General features: G+C 37.9%; 3 protein-coding genes and 1 long non-coding RNA gene across 7 annotated transcripts in view; 1 reads left to right on the top strand and 3 right to left on the bottom strand.

The window, feature by feature from the left end:
* The first annotated feature begins 147 nt into the window (after positions 1–147).
* On the top strand, positions 148–2,081 carry LOC124307646 (uncharacterized). Its single transcript, XR_006908846.1, has 2 exons — positions 148–161; positions 1,794–2,081. It is a non-coding gene; the product is annotated as an uncharacterized LOC124307646 (long non-coding RNA).
* On the bottom strand, positions 2,029–6,057 carry LOC124307632 (uncharacterized). Its single transcript, XM_046769536.1, has 6 exons — positions 5,870–6,057; positions 5,156–5,453; positions 4,745–4,986; positions 4,315–4,530; positions 3,899–4,083; positions 2,029–3,803 (listed from the first exon to the last, which is right to left on the bottom strand). The coding sequence occupies exons 2-6, from the start codon at positions 5,383–5,385 to the stop codon at positions 3,393–3,395; spliced, it is 1,284 nt and encodes a 427-aa protein (XP_046625492.1). The 5' UTR covers positions 5,386–5,453; positions 5,870–6,057; the 3' UTR covers positions 2,029–3,392.
* A 1,673-nt stretch (positions 6,058–7,730) lies between these two features.
* LOC124307624 (endochitinase) lies at positions 7,731–14,624 on the bottom strand. 3 transcript variants are annotated; one of them, XM_046769516.1, is made up of 10 exons: positions 14,493–14,624; positions 12,603–12,688; positions 12,058–12,402; positions 10,611–10,833; positions 9,714–9,837; positions 9,421–9,618; positions 9,256–9,337; positions 8,801–9,012; positions 8,423–8,713; positions 7,731–7,930 (listed from the first exon to the last, which is right to left on the bottom strand). In XM_046769516.1, the coding sequence occupies exons 2-10, from the start codon at positions 12,676–12,678 to the stop codon at positions 7,805–7,807; spliced, it is 1,677 nt and encodes a 558-aa protein (XP_046625472.1). In that variant the 5' UTR covers positions 12,679–12,688; positions 14,493–14,624; the 3' UTR covers positions 7,731–7,804. The 3 variants fall into 3 exon arrangements, with proteins under 3 accessions (XP_046625472.1, XP_046625474.1, XP_046625473.1); XM_046769518.1 differs by lacking the exon at positions 14,493–14,624 and adding an exon at positions 13,177–13,474; XM_046769517.1 differs by lacking the exon at positions 14,493–14,624 and adding an exon at positions 12,774–13,037.
* Positions 14,625–14,714: 90 nt separating this feature from the next.
* Positions 14,715–18,292, bottom strand: part of LOC124307620 (uncharacterized) — a 142,219-nt gene continuing 138,641 nt past the window's right edge. The window contains exons 31-32 of one of the 2 annotated variants that reach the window (XM_046769501.1): positions 17,093–17,250; positions 14,715–14,844 (exon numbers count right to left, since the gene is read on the bottom strand). In XM_046769501.1, the coding sequence (XP_046625457.1) occupies positions 17,208–17,250 (43 nt within the window). In that variant the 3' untranslated portion in view covers positions 14,715–14,844; positions 17,093–17,207. Of the gene's footprint in view, positions 14,845–17,092; positions 17,251–18,292 lie in introns of those variants that run through there. The other variant, XM_046769503.1, reaches the window with a different exon arrangement.

The raw sequence follows: 18,292 nt of genomic DNA, 5'->3' as shown, positions 1-18,292 counted from the left end.
ATCGATTTTCGTCATTACATAGATTGAGTAATTTATATCACATCGTAGAGATATTTATCGGAATTCATATGAAAGAGTTATTTTTGCTAATCAAATGCTGATAATTAACTAATATTGTGTTTTTGCATTCCGCAAAAGTATTTGAAACTACGCGACGCTCTGTTCTTTTTCGCGCAATTCACAAGAACCTCGAAAATAGATAAAATTGGCGCTTATAACATTGAGGATATTTCTTTGCATTTACTACTTTTCGAGAAATTTCATTTCGTTTGGTTAAAAACAGTCAATTAAAATATAAATTGCACTCAGTTAATTATGAACTCTCTAGTTGAACACGGCAGTCCGCCATTATAGAATTAACGTAATTAGCTAACTTGAAGAAACGAATCGTCTATCGCGTAATATCTGTTTATTAAATACAATACGAATCAGATGTGTATAGTATTTGCATACGCACGTATTGTTATGATTTCAAGGATCATATGAGCGAATGAAAACATAATATCATCTCTCATCCGATGTGGTAAAGATCATACCAGTTCGTAATTCATAAACATACCTATTTTCTTTACCCACGCAATGCTTCTATACGAATAAACAATAATACTTTAATCACTAATCTGAAAGAATTGTAATTTTTTTTATTTTTTTCATTAATAATACGAGAATTTTGTGTTGATTTGCACATATCTTAAGAATATACATACATATGGCTTCGTACATATATATGTATATATATGATGATATATATACTACGTGTATGTATACCAATAAATCAAAATCTATTTGTTCCGGAATGAAAATATGTACACCACAAAACAGCCATATGCTCGTTTAGATTAAGCTTCAATTGTATACGTTTTACACCATTCAATTCGTAGTATGAATTAATGAAGAATATTATAATACAATATACTTTTCCCTAATTTGTGGATTTTTGTTCCTAATTGTAATGTACGTTATTACTTTTCAGCAGCGTTCAATATTTGTTGTTAAATTTGTGGAAATTTTTTAACAATTAGAAATTGGAATTTGGACGGCTGCGATTATCAAGTTTTGTGAAAATATTATCTGCATATATGCTGGTAATTTATTCATCCGGTAAGCTTGTAAGGAATAGTTTAAAAGTGATGTTCAATAATGCAGCTGTGAACTGCGAGGACGTGTTATTACAGTAAAGTTTGAAAAATTATATGGCGCGATATTTATTCTTGACAGTAGAACAAAAAAGTCAAGAATGTTGCAGATAAACTGTTACAAGCGTAAAATAGCTGAACGTGTTATTATATTGAATACAATTCACTGGAGCACACCACACATCCAATTCATTTCTCGATTTCTGTATTATATGCAGGGCCAGATTAATATGCAAGCTCATTTTGCAATTGCAATTGCAATTTACTGCCAACACAGGTAAATTCGATTTCATCATTTCGATGTGACAGTTGAGGAATTATAATCATTATCGGTATGATAAAAAAATAAAGTAATTTGGCTTTCTCTTTTTCTTTTTTTTTTAGAGCATAGCTGATTATGTTAAAAATTTGAAAATATGATACTGAGAAATTATTGTTGAATATATGCTTCAGTTAGTACCAAACAACTGAGAAAAATCGCTCACGATTAAATACACAGTTCATCGTTATCTGTACAATTTGATTAACTTAAACAACAAGTCTGTATAGTTATCTTGTGTGATCTAATATGTTAGAGTACTTAACTACTAAGTCTTAGAGAAATTAGTTTTTTCTTTTAAACTCAATTCAACTGAATATATGTAATAGAAGATTGAGTTCGCCTATTTTAATTCATCAAATATGTATGACAATTCACAACCAGTGCATTCCGAGAATTTTATTTCCGCTTGCGAAAATGATGTGCTTCATGTATTGCAATGCACTTTAAGAATGAGAATAAAAACTTGATTGAACATGCATTCTATGTACGTTATTCATAAATGATGATCTATTTTATAGAAATATGAATAGGAACAAACTAAAGATACCAGGAAAAAAAAAAACAAAAATATAAATGATATAAAACAACGATTATATCTATGTACGTACAGTAAAATTCGATATCGAGCTATTATGGACTGGAGAGTCGTTGCTTAAAATTATCAGAGAAATAAAGATACTCTTTACTAGAACCAATTATAACTATATGCAACTATAATTAGCAAGCTAAGAACGTAATAGTTGAAAATTCACCTCTATTTTCGTAATTACTTAACTCCTAATTGTCATAGATTCTTATAGCAGTTAATTACTTATAATTCTCCATGAAGACAGTCTTGAAACAAAGCAACCAAACTTGTTGCACGTTGTTCATATACATATATAGAGTATGGAAGTATTCTATTTTAAGGTAATTAAAACTACGTTACACAATAGCGATACGATTACTTCACAGCTAATTATTGATAAATGTATATAGATCATCCAATAACGACGGTTCTATATTCACATCGTATTTACATCAATCGAAGAATCGCCGAAAAATTTACTTCTGTGATATACAGAATGCTTTTGCAACTTATTTCTTTTTTTCGTTGTTCAATCTTTAGAAAACGAATCACAGCTTATTTTTGGAATAACCTCTGCAACAGTTTACACGGTAAATGTCAGGACTTTCAGCTGACAAACAAAAAAAAAAAAAACCTTGGATGAATTTGAAAAACTATTATACTACCTGTCGAAAATACATTTCATAAAAAAAATTTCAATTTTCTACAGGAACGTCTAATTCTATCTCTAACGTTAATTTCATACCAAACAAGTCTTATGTTTTCAACTTCAGATCAATATGATACAAGTTTATGTAAAATTGTTTCGATTCAATTTCGTAAACTTATTCTCCTAGTATCGCCAATGTTACAAGCCCTTTAAAAAGTTCCTATGATTAGTCATGCATTAGCTGAGTTTAGTAAGTAGCTCAGACTCCTAGAGATTCTCACCACGAATGTTTTCATACTTGAAAATATCTGAACGGTAAGCATTTTGAGTGAAATACCGAACTCATCTATTATCAACAAATTTGCATATAGATTTGCATACCTCTATATTTACATATGCATTGATGTAGATATCACATACGTATATAGCGTTGGTGAAAAAAAAAGTACATTAAATCGATCGATTCAAAATTGATTCACGCATTCCGCATTCAACGACAAAAGTACTATCACGAGACGTAAAAGTAATGGTCGATGCTATCGCATCCGCAAAGTGACTCGCAAATGTGTGCATAGCATTTCCGAATATTACTTCTAACCATTTTCGTCATGGTTGGTAGTTGATACGTTACAACTGTGTAGCACAATAACTCACTAACCGTATTAGGCACTTTTAAAACTAGGGTACTGGTTTGACTTAGAATTGTTGAGCAACCGATCACTCTTGAGGGCTTTCAAGGTTATTACTACCCTCTTCGCTAATCGTTGTTAAATTACTGTTTTTAAGTGCGGCTCGTTTGTCAATTTCATCATTATCATCATCCATGTCTAAACTTCGTTGCAAGTTTCGTCTATTGTTATCAATTCTGTACTGGTTACCAAGTATACAATCTCTATGCTGATCAATGCTGATAAAATGTTTTTCATAAGCATCATCAATGTCTACCCCTTTTCTTTGGTCAATTGTTGGCGATTCGTCGGGGGAACTGTCGGGATACGAGTAATCACAAAATCCTTCATACATCGGAGGTTCGGACGGGTAAGGAATTGTTGGATACGACATTGACGTTGGTTGTCCTCCGTTTTGAGAAAAGAACATTCTTCGATATTGATTGTAACAAGTTCCATCCTGGAAAAGATTTATTCCCATTGAAAAAATACCATTCCGTTTTAGACCTATATGAGAAATTTCATTGATCTTCAATGATTGAAAAATTTCCTTACTGTATTGTAGTGTGAAGTCAAAGCGACTTCAGATGGTCTTGACTTCACACGAGCTGGTTGAAAAACAGAGAGTAACGTCCAGGTCGGTAAAAGGTACTTTAGAATCATTACTACCACAATTGATGCACTGTAGTAGATTTGTGCATGATTGTAAATACCGCTGCAACCAGTTTCTTCTCTGCCCACTGTTGAAAGATTCAAATAGTAATGAATTATTGATTGAATTACGAAAATGATAATCTCTATCAAACTTTCTTGTGCCAACTACAAGTTAAATTCCAATTTGCCAAAGTACGTAAGTGCACTTCTCAAATTTAAAGCTAATCGTTTTATTCAAAAGTAAACAAATACAATCTTCTTTTCGCAATTTGATTCATAGTCAGCACAGTATAGACCAGAAGAAATTAACTACTAACACAATGACATGACAGCGTCAAAGACAACAGAAACAACTGCGGAGATTTCATAAACGGCCGTGACAAGCCACAGGTCTCTAGTTTGAGATGAAGCAGTAGGCAGCATGAGTGTTGAAATGACAGATCGATTGTTGCTATGTGTTAGGTAGAGAGCAACGACTGCAAACATTTGAACAGTAATAAAATCTGCGCTTGATAGCATGAGCCAGTAGGGACCTGAAACAGCGTGATAAGTAATAATTAGAATTGTAATTAGCACTCTTTTTCTTCTCAGATATCAGTAGCAGAATAATATCATCACAATCAATAGGCAGCAAGAGTTATGCCAAGTTATGCAAGAGAATTTCAGATTAAGTACCATGTCAGAGATTAGATCAGAGATAAATCTTCCAATGTCAATAACTATTTATAACTAAGAAACAAAACTTACGAAGGCACTCTGTCCAGGTTCCACTAATGTCGACCATGCCCATTAAAACCACTGTGGTACAATAGAGTATATAAAGGGACAGGACTGGGTTGACGACGTGCTGGACAATGTCATCTCTATGCCGAGCTCTGGCCGCAGATGACCAATGAAGATGGCATATCAGAATGAATTGTAATAGTTTTAGGAAATTTGCAGTGAAATCCAGCTGAGGATATCGTACGCCAATAATGAAACTTGTGGCACTGAAAAATCAAAAAAAAATTGATGAAACTCGAATCCTGCGTAGCACCACAAATTTATAAATGAGTAATATTATCGTGCAGATATTCTTGAAAATTATCATTAATCACAGGACTATTTGTTACTCAAAACCTCGGATTACGTTTTGTAAAGTAATTTTATAAAACTTACCAAATAATACATTTTATCCCCGATACGTAAAATATTGCATAGTGATGCATCTGGGAGTGCTTGCACGCATGGTATTTTATTAGTTTTAAGACGATCAAGAAGAACGTGAGGAGGCAAAGTAGAGCTAAAATGCTAACCCTGCCGCACGCTATTCCGTCATAAAGATCGAGACATCCTTTGTTGATAACGTCCAATGTTTCGTTATCATACTTCCTACTTCGCACCAACATTTTGAAAACAAGTGCGTCGTATCCACACTGTGTTTAAGTTGTCAACAATAACTCAAGTGCTCATTTCCCTGGAAGAAACAAACAAGGCTATTCACTTTGCAACCAAAAGCATATCACAGAGGTGTCGTGCCATTAACCCAAGGTTATTGAACTTTGTGTGAAAAAACATCTGGCATTTACCCAGTGCTGCTTATTCCTCGTGCATCTCACGACATAATGAAAATTGGAACAAATTACACGTTCAAGGGTTAGAAAAACATTGTCTGGCACAGACAATGCAGGTAGAAACGAATCAGCGATGAATTCAACGCCGAATAGTGTTAGGTAGAAATGTTTGAGCAGCTATGGGAAGTATTATGGTGAATGCAACCTGTCAACGTGAGAAAAAAAAAAAAACAGCAGAAGAGAAAGAACGAACGAATGAAAGAAAGAAAAAGTTGTTGAAAAATGCATGCATCTCGACAGTAACGTTCTCTAATTATACCTATATCCCGAAGTTATTGAACGATCAAAGTAGTCTGATCGTAGGCCCCATTTTATCCTTCCCCGTTTAGTGGGCGAGTAGAAACGAATAATCACTTAACAGATGAGAAATTCATGATTTATTTAAGCACCGCTAGCGCACGGAGGCTGGTACACAGAGATGTTTACAGTTCAGTGCCTGATGGTTGCTGATCGTGAGGTGAGGTGAGCAAGCCTTGACGTCAGAGATTCGAGATCCGAGAGCCGAGCTTAGCCGAAGTTCGATCGTCGACGAAACGCGAACCGGTTCGGCTCGTGCGTTTCACTTTCAAATCCACAATCCGCGCCGGGAATTTTCATCAATTCAACACCGCGCGCTTCCTCGCAGACTTTACGAATAATCAAAGATTCCGACTGCCGATCTAACGGCCAAACGCCGATATTCCCTCAAAGATTTCTCAACGAAAACTACGCCAGCAGCCTCGCTCGTCGACGTTGCACCTGACATGCGAGAGTTTGCGTTACACCTGACCGCGACACGCTCGCGCAGACTAAATTTAAACCTATCTGATATCAATTATTCAAGAGTCGTATTAAAGGGCGGACGACGCTTGTACGCATTACAATTGAGAAATTGTTACTCGCCATGCGACTGTGAAAATTTTATTAGATCAGCTATTTTCGGACTCGTCGTCAAACCACGCGTGGTATTTTCTTTTCGTATTTGAAAATTGTCTACTGGGATTTCCTCGCTACTCGTCTCGTTTCTGCTTTTTTTTTTTGATAAAGATCTAATGTTTTTTTAACTTGCTCGTTGTATCTTCATATTAATATCGAGCGCCAGCTATTAATTCGAGTTCAAATTTTTTCTCTTTTTCACGCAAGCAACATAAACACACAAGATACCAACTGTTTATTTATATCAGGATATTCAATGCTCAATATTGTCAATGCTTGTAATAACGTTTTTTGCCACCTCGATTATAAACTGTGAATAAACATTTTTTCCTCACAAAATCGTGTGATATAATCTGCAGGAAAACTAGTTCCAAATCAGTAACAATTAATTCCAGACGAGATAGGAATGACAATTGTAATAGCAATAACAATGCTAAAATTCATAGTAATTACACTATAGCATTATTAGCTATAATCCCACACAGGGTTTATTAAAAGGCCAGTTGTCCGTTTCACAGTCCATACTTTGCTTTGCGATGAAATGAAAATACGGGAGCATGTGCAAAGTCCGTGATACGTTTGACAGTTGAGTTTGATACCATCATCGAGGAAAGCTTGATCTAGAATGAGTTTTTATAAACGATACACGCATAATATTTATATTTATAAGTTACATATCACAATATTCGTTATTGTTCAACATCGTTCAATCCAATCATAATATATAGGTGTAATTATCAAACGATAAGAAAAATGAGAAATGGTACTTAAAGATAAAAGACTATAATTATTTCTCAGAGAAAATTTCGGTGCACGTGCGTGTATAAAAAAAATCTCATCGCAATTACGCTCTAAATATTATAACACGATTGTGTATAAAAACCTGATAACAGACCGCATGACGTTCGCAAGTTCGCGTTGTAAATATTTCTATTTCAAGTTCAATTAATATTTCAACCCCACTCCGGCGTTGAATGAACTCGAATGAGTTATTCTTTTGTGTCTGAAACAACGATATTGTTCTCCAATACGCATATGCAACCAAACCAGAGCCAGTGAGGCGGTTGATAAACTATTCGCAGTGAAAACGACATTGGGAATTAGACCGAACGTTCAATCGCCCGCGTGCTTAATCTCGTTGCACACGTGTTGAGACTTTTTTGCGTATAGCTATACACATACGCTAAAAATATAATACAGCTGGATAAAGGTGAACGTGCAGAACATTGTTAAAAAATATCTAAATCCAAGAAATCAGTTACAACAGAAATTGCAAAATTCATATGTTCCGGCATTCTGGGCGATCCGCGTTCTTCGGCCAGTCACAAATTGACCTTTCTGCATGGTAAACGGTCCCCTCACGACACTGGAATTTCAGAGGTTTTCCATACACGCATCGATAATACTGAAACAGAAAAATTGCGGTACTTACTGTCACGCCTGCGCAAATTGTGCTGCTCCAAATAACTTCCGTATCTCTATAATTTTCTGAGCGCTGACTAATTCCTGCTTGTTGTACTACATTCCCACCATCATTCGCACACGGACAGAAAAATATTGTACACTTTCCATATCCTGTGTTGAATATATGTACATACTGCACTTTTTTGGAGTAAAATCATCATAAATTATGGCAAGATTTACAAATCCGCTAATATGAGTTGCAATATTCTTAGGTAGATCTACCACAATTGATGGAGATTTGTCTCTGGAAAAGTGCTATCCATACATTCACCAAACAGATGTATAATCTACATTACACTTTTTTCCGTGCACTTATACCGTACAACGCGAACTCCGCCCTCCCACAGGAAGTTATGCAGAGAGAGAAAGAGAAAGAGAGAGTAACGTCCGGCGAAAATAAGTCTCAACGAATCTCCAATTTGAGTTGTCGTACCAGTGTGCAGTCCTTGGATGCCATGAAGTCCTCGTTTCCGCATGTGATCTCGTTCGAAGTATCGTCTATCTCGTTTATAATCACAGGTTTCGGGGACGTCGGCGTCAACGAGGGTCGCGTTGGCCGAGTAGTTTCCTCGGTTTGTCTCGTCGTGCTGGTTGTACTGGGTGGTTTATACGCTGGAGTCGGCCTTCGGGTGGTGGACGTGACCGCGAACGTTGTGCTGGGCCTGGATGGACGGTTGTTGTCTTCGGGAGAAGCCGGAGTGCTTGGTGGCCGGTCCCATTCGGGCTAAGAGTTGATAAGTGAACGAAACTTATCAAGTATTCCATAAATGTATCACATGCACCGTGTAATTAACTGCAATTGGACACAAACCCTTGGCGTCGTTTCTCGCTTAGGCGCAGGAACGATGTAGTCCTTCATATTGTCGTGGAGAATATGAGCCAGCGCGTTTTCATCCCCGCAAATACCATGAAAATCGTCCATGTCTATTGCCCAAGTCATTGCACCGGCGTAGCCACGCTCCTTTATGAAGTCCATTTTAATCTGGATACTCTTCTCGTTCTCATATCCGACCCACTGGGTGCCTGCGGCAGAAAATGGGAAGAGGAAGGAGTGGTTATCGAGCTACCGAGTACGTTGGGTAAAATTCAAGATGTGCCAAAGGGTGTGGCGCAGATGTCATGGATAACTGCCCGTTCGCACCATTGTATGCAAATTGAAAATTGGTCGCAAGGGCCGTCTCAAGGACTGAAACGTTCCAAGCCTCGAACCTTGAAATCCCGAGTCAACGTCAATGTCTTGAACATCTAAGCCTCGGTGGTCCTTACCTTTGTACGCGAAGGGAACCATTCCCGCTGCGTCCCACTCGGTCGTCCATCCGGAATTCGGATCTTGTACATGCGGGCAAATCTGCAATAATTTGAATTTGAATGATTCATAGACCAGAAGCACATCTCAAAGTCGACCACGAATAGCGCATCTATTTTACGCACCTCGTAATAGGCGAGGAACCCTTTCGCCCTCGTGTAATTGCCCATCGCTCCTCCACCGGCCTCCTTGTTGATATACGTTCCCAAATTGTAGTTGTTGTTACTGTTGCTCAGGGTGAAGCTGCGTCCGTAAAACGGCACTCCGACCACCAGCTTGTCCGCTGGACAACCCATGTCCTCCCACAGCCTCATGCCGTCGTTCTGGAAGAAATTTTTATCGGAAACGTCTCTAGAGCTTATACTTCAAAGCTCAGTCGTCGAGAGCGTTAGAGACACTAATCGAATGATTCACTTACCACGTTCAGTTTTTCGTAGGCCCACTGATCGTGGGGACGTTTATAGAGCGGGCTGTGGGTGTCAGCGAATCCAGCCCAATTTCCTCTTAGATCGTACGCCATTACATGAATCGCATCTACGAGTCTGTGTAATAGTCAATTATCGTTGTTAATGTTACAATTGGTTATTAGGCTGGAGAAAAGAAACGCGAAGAGAAAGAAATACCGATACTCAATAGTATATTTACGGTGTGGAACAATTTGTCTTACACTTGATCGAAGGACTGCAAGCAGAGTAAAATTAACCCTAGCCACTGATCTGGGGTCCAGTTGACTCCAGAGCCGACTTTCACGTACAATTTTAAAGTCAGCCTCCTTGAGTCAGGGTTGTTTGTGCAAGTAAAATGATGAATGATTCAAAAAACTTTTGGATCTCAAAGACCCCGCGTGTGTATCGCATATTGTTTTACTTTCTTTGCTTCAAGTATTGCTCCCACATCCTCCACTGTTTTTTTCTAAATCTAAGATTGAAGTCTACATCTGGATCGTTAAATTTTGTCTCAGAATGTTGTACAAGTCGTAACTGTGCATAACGTAATGATGTGTTCAGTAATGACTTTCCAAAGTTGACCGGGGTCTGGGTGACCCCGTTTAAGTAATGTGGAAGTTTCCATAGGTGTAAGTGACTAGGGTTAGAATTGTTTGAATGGTTTTCCGCGTAAGTTTTATTGTTCCGTGGTGATATCGATTTGCCAAGGTTTGGGTTATTTGTTTTGAACGTTATTCATACATCGGTTGGGCATGCTTCAGACAAAAATGCAATTATACTTGAGAGAAACCAGATGCAAGGATTTTTTTTAATCCCATTTCATTCTCGTCTCGTCTCTCCAGTTTTAAAACGCGAGGTATTTGACTCACTGGCATAACTCGGGAACGTGATAACCTTCCTGAAGGCGAAATTTAGCAAGTGGTACTGCCATGGTGATTTCCCAGCCCTTTCCCTCCCTGTCGAAGGCCCGTCGCAGCTCCTCGACAAAATAGAAGAACGTATTTTTGTCGGAGAATTTACCACCTCGGTCGGCGGCCCCGGGATATTCCCAGTCAAGGTCGAATCCGTCGAAGCCATATCTGTTCATAAATTCTGGAAAAAGGAGAAGAATATCAAGAGAGTTGGAAATGCCGCGCGTGATATAACACGGAATTTAATACCCACGGACAAACATCGCACACGTTATCCATAAATGTTTCTATTTACGACTATTCATACTAACATTCAACGTGTTCGTATCACGCATACGTACAAGATGCACAAATGTTTATCACTATGCAGAGGTTGGGACCTTTGTCCGTCATTTAATTTATACAAAAAGAGATTCTGAGAAAAATGTTTAATAAAATTTTAAAAAGTCAACACCTTTTGCTGATGCGAACACGAGTACAAGGGAACTTTGTCTCTTGTAGAGATAAAATGATTCTTGCAAACACTGTGATTCTGGATGTAGGTCGAATCAATTATGTACTGGGTATTGTGTATCTATCGTAGATATTCTCAGGGGCACTGCTAGGTTAACTTATTCGAGAATAATGTCAGTTTTCATTATTTCGATTAATTTTCACTACAGTTTTACCCAGAATAATCGAAAACTCGTCCACGTGTAAACGCAAAACATCGTCTTATTGTCTGACACGAGAATTAGCGCAAATGATGTGCAGAATCATGCTATAATTACGAGTGAAATACTTCGTGCACGTGTAGATGTGACTCTGTTACTTGAGTTATAAGTAATCAGGAGTCAAAAAAACAAGCGCTGAAATTTTTCTTGAATCAAGGTCTGGGTTATCAAAATATAACCGTAATTAACGTATTACTAGGATAGACGTATCACATCCTACAAAATTTAGACAATCCTAGTTGTAAATCTATTGTGCTTACCGAATGACGAACTCGACTAATTCCGACGTATTGAACGTGCTTTAGGTGTAAATTTACAAGCGCCTCTTGAGCCGTTATAATAACAAAGAATCAGAATTAATTTACGACATCTCCTCAACGCGCTTATGAATTCGCCGTGTGTGCACAGAGATTTAAACGACGACACGCTGACACTTTGGTCACCCATCAGATTCATTGGTAGCTGTTTCTCCTTTTCCATTTTTAAGGTGTAGCAAAAATCTGATGCAGCGAGAAAGTGTGAATGTATAGGAGTAACGTGGTAAGAGGAATTTCTTAAGATGGTAGATGTAATGAATAATTGGTCAAGACGCGGAGAGAATGAGAAACGAGAGAATATAAAAGAGGTTTAACGTATGTAAATTAGTTATTGTGCCCTTAGGTGGAAAGCCTTCGACTGGATTTTTCTCTCACCTACAACACTGCTGATGAATGATCTTCTCCGTTCAGGTATGGCAGCCATGTTGCTGTATTTTCGTCCACCTTCGGCCCACCCGCCGACAGCTAGCTCAGTTTTCAATCCCGGAAACTTGTTCTTCAGGTTCGTAAAGTTCTTGAAGCCATCCTGCTCAATGTCCAGGTCTGGATCGATCACCAGCACTTCCCAGGTCACGTTGCTCACACCGACGAAAGAGTAAATCAAATGGGTGCACAAGTCCGCTGGCACATCATCTATCGTGTACCTTCCTATTCCTGGACGATATATCGCCCAGTTACTGAAGTAACACACGACTCTTCCAGGTTCTCCTTCGTTACCTCCTGAAATTTGCGGTCAAATAATGAGAAAAAGTTTTTAAACCCCTCTAACCAGTCCCGGCAATAATTCTACCTTTGTATCACATTCCAAGATTTGAAATACCAGCCCGATTCCGCCGAGACAGAAGAGGAGTTTGTCAAAAATATATTGAACCACTTTTTACGTGGTCCTTGAATTTAATCACGATTTAAATATTACTTACCAGCAATTGCATAATTGCAGAATGCTGCTGAAAATACGACAAAGAATATCGTCAATTTCTGCTCCATCCACGTCATCTTGGGTTATCTGAAACATTTACTCGTATCACGCACTGATCCCAAATGTTGGCGGTTTATCACTAAACGTATGCTCCGTAAATTATTGTACATACCGTAATTATAAAACTGTCCCAATAAACCTCAATATCAAAAATTTTTCGTCAGTCGAAATGATCAATTGCCTACAACGAATCGACTTGTGAGTTCTTTCCACATTTGTAGTGGGTTATTGTCAGTAGTATCTATACAAGCGTGTTTTACACATAGTCGCTCCTTCAAACTAGTTTTCGAATCGTAAATTTCCAGACACAGGTTGACATTCTGCTATGAAGAGATGGAAGTTATTCGAGAAATTTTCAGTTGGAGAAAATTCTAACAGTTATTCACCGAGGCGATACCTTGCACTGCTGGGCGCGGTCTTTTATTACGGGTACACTATACAGACATTGCGTTAGACTTGTCGAGTGTTGAGTGCGTAACGATGATTTTCGGTCTTTAGATTTCAAAATAAATTACCTGTAATTGATAATTTCTTGCTTTTTGATTGTGCAATGATGCAGAGGATTAACGCCAAGCACCGTAACGTGTTGGTTGGTAAACCGCAATTCGCGAACGGTAGCTCTCTGGCCGCTCTCCGTTTCCTTCAACAAGATCTGGACGGCTAATAACGGTCGTACAGATCATCAAGTGTCACTCGACTCTTTCCCGTTACACTTCTAATGTCACAATACTATTCGTTCGCAACAATACGCGCGATATTGTGCCTGATGTTTACAGGTAATTTGATTTTGGCTAATCGACTCCGTGAAATATTTTCAGCAATTAATTTGGATGACACAAACGGATAGAAAAACAATCTGTGATATTGCGTCAAGTTTTGTTTCAATTTTTTAATTACCGCCTCTGCGTGATTACCGCAAATTGGATTATTTACGGTATGACGTATTTGTAAGTTTGTTGAGTTCGAGCCTCCGATTACTTTCTTACAAGCTGAGCTCGTCGCAACAAAGGATCGTTTGTTTATCGAATTAAAATGCAAGTTACACCGCAGTAACAACCTTCGGTTTTCTGTTCCGGTAGCCACGATCAGAATGTATTAAAAATTCCTCGATCGTTCTTCGCATAGCACCGATGAATTAATAATTAAGTATATTGGATGAAAAAATTATGGAGAAACAGAAAAGCGTCGTGAAAAATATCTCGCTCTTGTGACAATATGAAATCGGTACAAAACAATTGTTTTATCCAAGCTTCGCGTTCTTCCCATAATTCTGTCGCTCGACCCTCGAGTCACACATAATATTTCGTCACAGAAAATCGTCATGAAATTAATATGCGCGCGACAAAGCCGTCGTATAAGTTAACAAAACTCTACTTAACCAGGTGTTAAAATTTCCACGCCCAAGCTATAGCTAATGTTATAGCGGTTAATTAATTAACATATGCGAACTTTTACCTATATTTAAAACCTGTTCCAAAACAATTATATGCATACATATCTTCATTATACGTTTAAAATGCCTAACATTCAGCTCTTCTATATTAACATATAAACATCGAGTTTGCGGTTGCGTCTCGAAATTTCAAACCGGACATTTGTTTGTTTATTTAATTTTTTTTTTTCACACAAATAGCAGTTTGTTTTTTTTCAAACCGATCGTAAGACGCGTGTACCGCATGAGATTTCGCCACACGATCAAGCCGCGAAAGTTGAAAAAGCTCGAGGAGAGATTCATTGAACCAGATCGACGACCGAAGTAGGACAAGAAGATGACGTCGGGGGGTTGACCTGACACAGATAGAACGAGTAAAAACGAATCTTTTTCACTCACCTTGCCCGCCGAGCGTGGTTTGAAAAATCTCCAGGCGATGCGAGGGTGAGCGAATATATACCGGGGGCCCTCATTAGGATTCAGGCTCACAGAGTCTTGCCGATTGGTCGGTTGGTTCGACGACCCGAGAACCAGCAACAAGTCCATCGAGAAGCATGCGTGCCCTCCCCTCCCCCCACCCCCCCATCACGTATGTGCACCAAGGAAGAGACCGTCGTCGTCCGTAATCCGATACGTGACACAGAGGTCTCATCGAACAGCTTCTCTATCTCGGAAATTGTTGCACCGGTGGTCTCATTTCGTTTTTTCCCTCATCTCTCTTTACCCCTCGCAGCGTGCAATTACAAGTTACCTATATCCGGGGAGGAACGTAAATTCATTACGAAAACTGGTCAACCGACGATTCTAAGACTGTAGAGGACGCTTGCGATAATGTTACGGAGATAACTGCAGTTTGTCAGCGTAACCGTTAATAAAGATGATGAAAAAAGTAAAATAAAATAATAAGTTGACGGCGAACTTCGGCGTTTCGACGAGTTTAATGTTATACGCCCTGGACGAAAATTTACATACACGCCATGTAACAAGATCGGATACATGTCGCGTTTAAATGTCACGTGACTGTAACGCTTGTCTGAAATAGTACTTGCTTCGCTGTATGTTTCATTCGCAAATTGAAATTTCTTTATATATATATATATATTATATATATATATGTATAATATATTATACTAATCCTTGATTCAAATTGGGGAAATAGAATTTCGGAATACGAACTAAAATCGATGACTATACGGTTGTTGTTGATTCGTTATCAATACTTAATTAAATTCATCGTTAGACCAAAAACGGGTCACCTACCGCCTCGAGCCATTTCTGCGACGAACTGATATATACAGATATATGTTGTTATTTGTTAAATTCTGACATTGTTTTAGATTTTCAGTCTTGATTTCGATCGCTGTTCCCAATTCTCCCGCTTCTTGGACTCTGAATAAAAAAGAGTTTACACTTTGCTGTATTTTTCGAGGAAATTAGGATATAAGTATGTCGAAACAAGCCAATATGTACTCTTTACTCTGTCGTACGAAATTTGCGGTGTCTATTGTGCAAACATCACGAAGTCAGTAATGAGTAATGTGTGTATGAAGTATTTAAATTATGATTTTGAAACCAAGGCTGGATGAAATAGTACAGAGGACAGAGCATCGCGCGCATACAGAACACCGAGAAGCTCGTCGATGTTCAAGGAAAGATTGAAGAAAATCGCGGGTTGTGCAGGTACGGCTCAACTTGTGCAGTTGATCAAGTCACTGACCACTGCACTCATATGCAAAGCTTTAAGACCATGCTGTTCCTGTTTTTGTCAGATAACTTGTTATTCCGGCGACGACAGTGAGTCAACTTGGAATGCAATGCAGAAACTTACCTGCGCTCCGGAGAAGAACAATGACACGCGACTTTTGGGTATCGCTGTTCGGAAATCCAGAAGGAATCTAGACGGTGCAATTTTTACACAAATTTTCTTTTATTCTGCGTGATCTTACGACTAGCATGCGATCAAAAGGTTCCCGACCATTTCCCTCGACTTTACGATTTCCGGTATGTAGTACATTTTATGAGTAGTCCGCGTAATCCGACAATAATTTAATTCCTTTGTTCTCGCTCGTGGCTTCGTGCACAACTTACAAGAATTCGCATTCCCTTCTACAGAAGTATTCCGTATCATCATCTTTCTTGCAATCGGTTGTACCCGTGTACAGAATGCGGGTGTACAACGTGAGTAAATTATATTCTTCGCCGCAAAATTCCGCAAACAAGAATACGAGGTTTACCTGCCCGTTTCAACCGAATTTTTCTTTACGCATCATTTACTTTAAAGTCAATAAAATCGTTTGGTACCACGTCAGATTCATAATGGACATGGTTTAATAGGATCACCGTGAACTCACTCTATGAAATGTGGAAAGTATGGATTGAGTCACTTTGTAATGATTGTTTATACGAAACTCGAGTTTTTATTCCAGGAAAGAATAAAATCGCCGCGGAAAAGACCTCGCGCATTATCCTAGTTCGAAACTGATTGGGATTCATTGTCAGAACAGAAGCCTGTATTACTCTTCCTATGAATGTGGAAAAATAGTTATAATTTTCTCAGTTAGTATGATAAAGGGTCTTTTTCTGAACAATCACAGAGAGATTAACGTATAATTTGCGATCAGATACTCATATGAATAAATATAACTCGGAAAGTCTAAAAATTCGTTATCATAGGAATCGCAGAATTTTCTTCTTCGTTTCAAAATATACTCCGACATGTTATGCATACGAGGCAGAAGCATCTTTTATTTGCACTCTGTTTAATCTCGGAGGGCAAGTCCTACGGCATCAGGCCGAGTGTCATTGACCCCGAGAATTACCGAGGTTGCAGAACCAGAAAAGTTGCAATTCGGCGAAGGATGAAAAAAAATGTAACAAGGAAGTGCAGCCTGAATGCATAAGCCAGAACTGCTGGATTTTTATCATTTTGGCCATGAAAGAGACGATAAACAATTGTAAAAAACGGATTTGTATCACGGTGTTAGATTGTGTTCGATTACCTGCCAATCCAGACACACCAATAACCGTGTGGCTCTCCAACGACTGGCCCCAAAGATGTTGAGATCTAGTCTCGAACATGATCGGTTCGTGGCTATGGGATGTTTGAAAAATGGATCAACTCCTCTCGAAGTATTTACATACCGTCGCATGGTTAGAGCTGAAGGAATATACAAACAGATAACAGCGTCAGAATTGAAACGTATCAGAATGAGGTGACGATAATGTTAAAAACCAGTTTGTTTATTTCTCGTTAAACAGTATATGGAGAGTATGTATAACGGGAAATTTATTTTCAACCGTTGTCATGCACCGTCTCGATTTTAATTATTTCTGCCACAAGCTTATTTGGCGTGTTTCTTTTGGCATATAGGTATTTCTTTCACATCATTTTAGAAGAAAATGAAATTTGAAGAAATGAAACAGCCGTGAGGGTATAAAGTATGTATACACACTCTGACCAATACTGAAAAATATTATAGTCGTGTATAATATATATGTATATGTATATTATAATACAGCTATGCAATAATCAACAGATTTCAGTGTAACGTAAAAACAATACAATTGAGCGTATAACGGGGATCAATTTTTTGTTTCTCACAATAATAATAATAATAATAATAATAATAATAATAATAATATTAATAATAACAATAATAATAACAATAATAATAATAATAATGATTTATGAACATTCGAGTTTTGAGAATTTCAACCACGCGGACTATAATTAACGAATATTTCTTTGTTGTTTAATATATATGTATATGTATATGATTCATATATAATATATTTTTGTGTCAGTATCTGTCGACGCGTTGCCGTTATAATCCGTAATAGGATTGATCGTATCCATAACTATCCATCTGTAAATACCTACTGATATTTTGCATACCTACGGATATACCGTAGTATACATATGTACGCGAAAGGTCAGGCATGCCATCTAAAAAGTAGCGAAATCACGTTTTCACAAATAAAAGGAAATAGAACTGACGAGTTTCGGAAATAAAAAACATTATTGATTTGTATTTTATAATATTCACAACTTTGCCTGTCTCTCAATTTTTTGTGTGAAGCGGCAATTTCTTACTATATTTTGAAGTCTCTGAATTGACAAACACTGTTGCAATTTACTTGGTACATTTTACTGTATGCATAGTTCGGAATGAGAGGTAATAAAAACAGTAAAAGACGTG

This window comes from Neodiprion virginianus, chromosome 6 (genome assembly GCF_021901495.1).
Source record: "Neodiprion virginianus isolate iyNeoVirg1 chromosome 6, iyNeoVirg1.1, whole genome shotgun sequence".
NCBI classification, from domain to species: Eukaryota; Metazoa; Arthropoda; class Insecta; order Hymenoptera; family Diprionidae; genus Neodiprion; species Neodiprion virginianus.
This window is presented reverse-complemented; position numbering and strand designations above follow the sequence as displayed.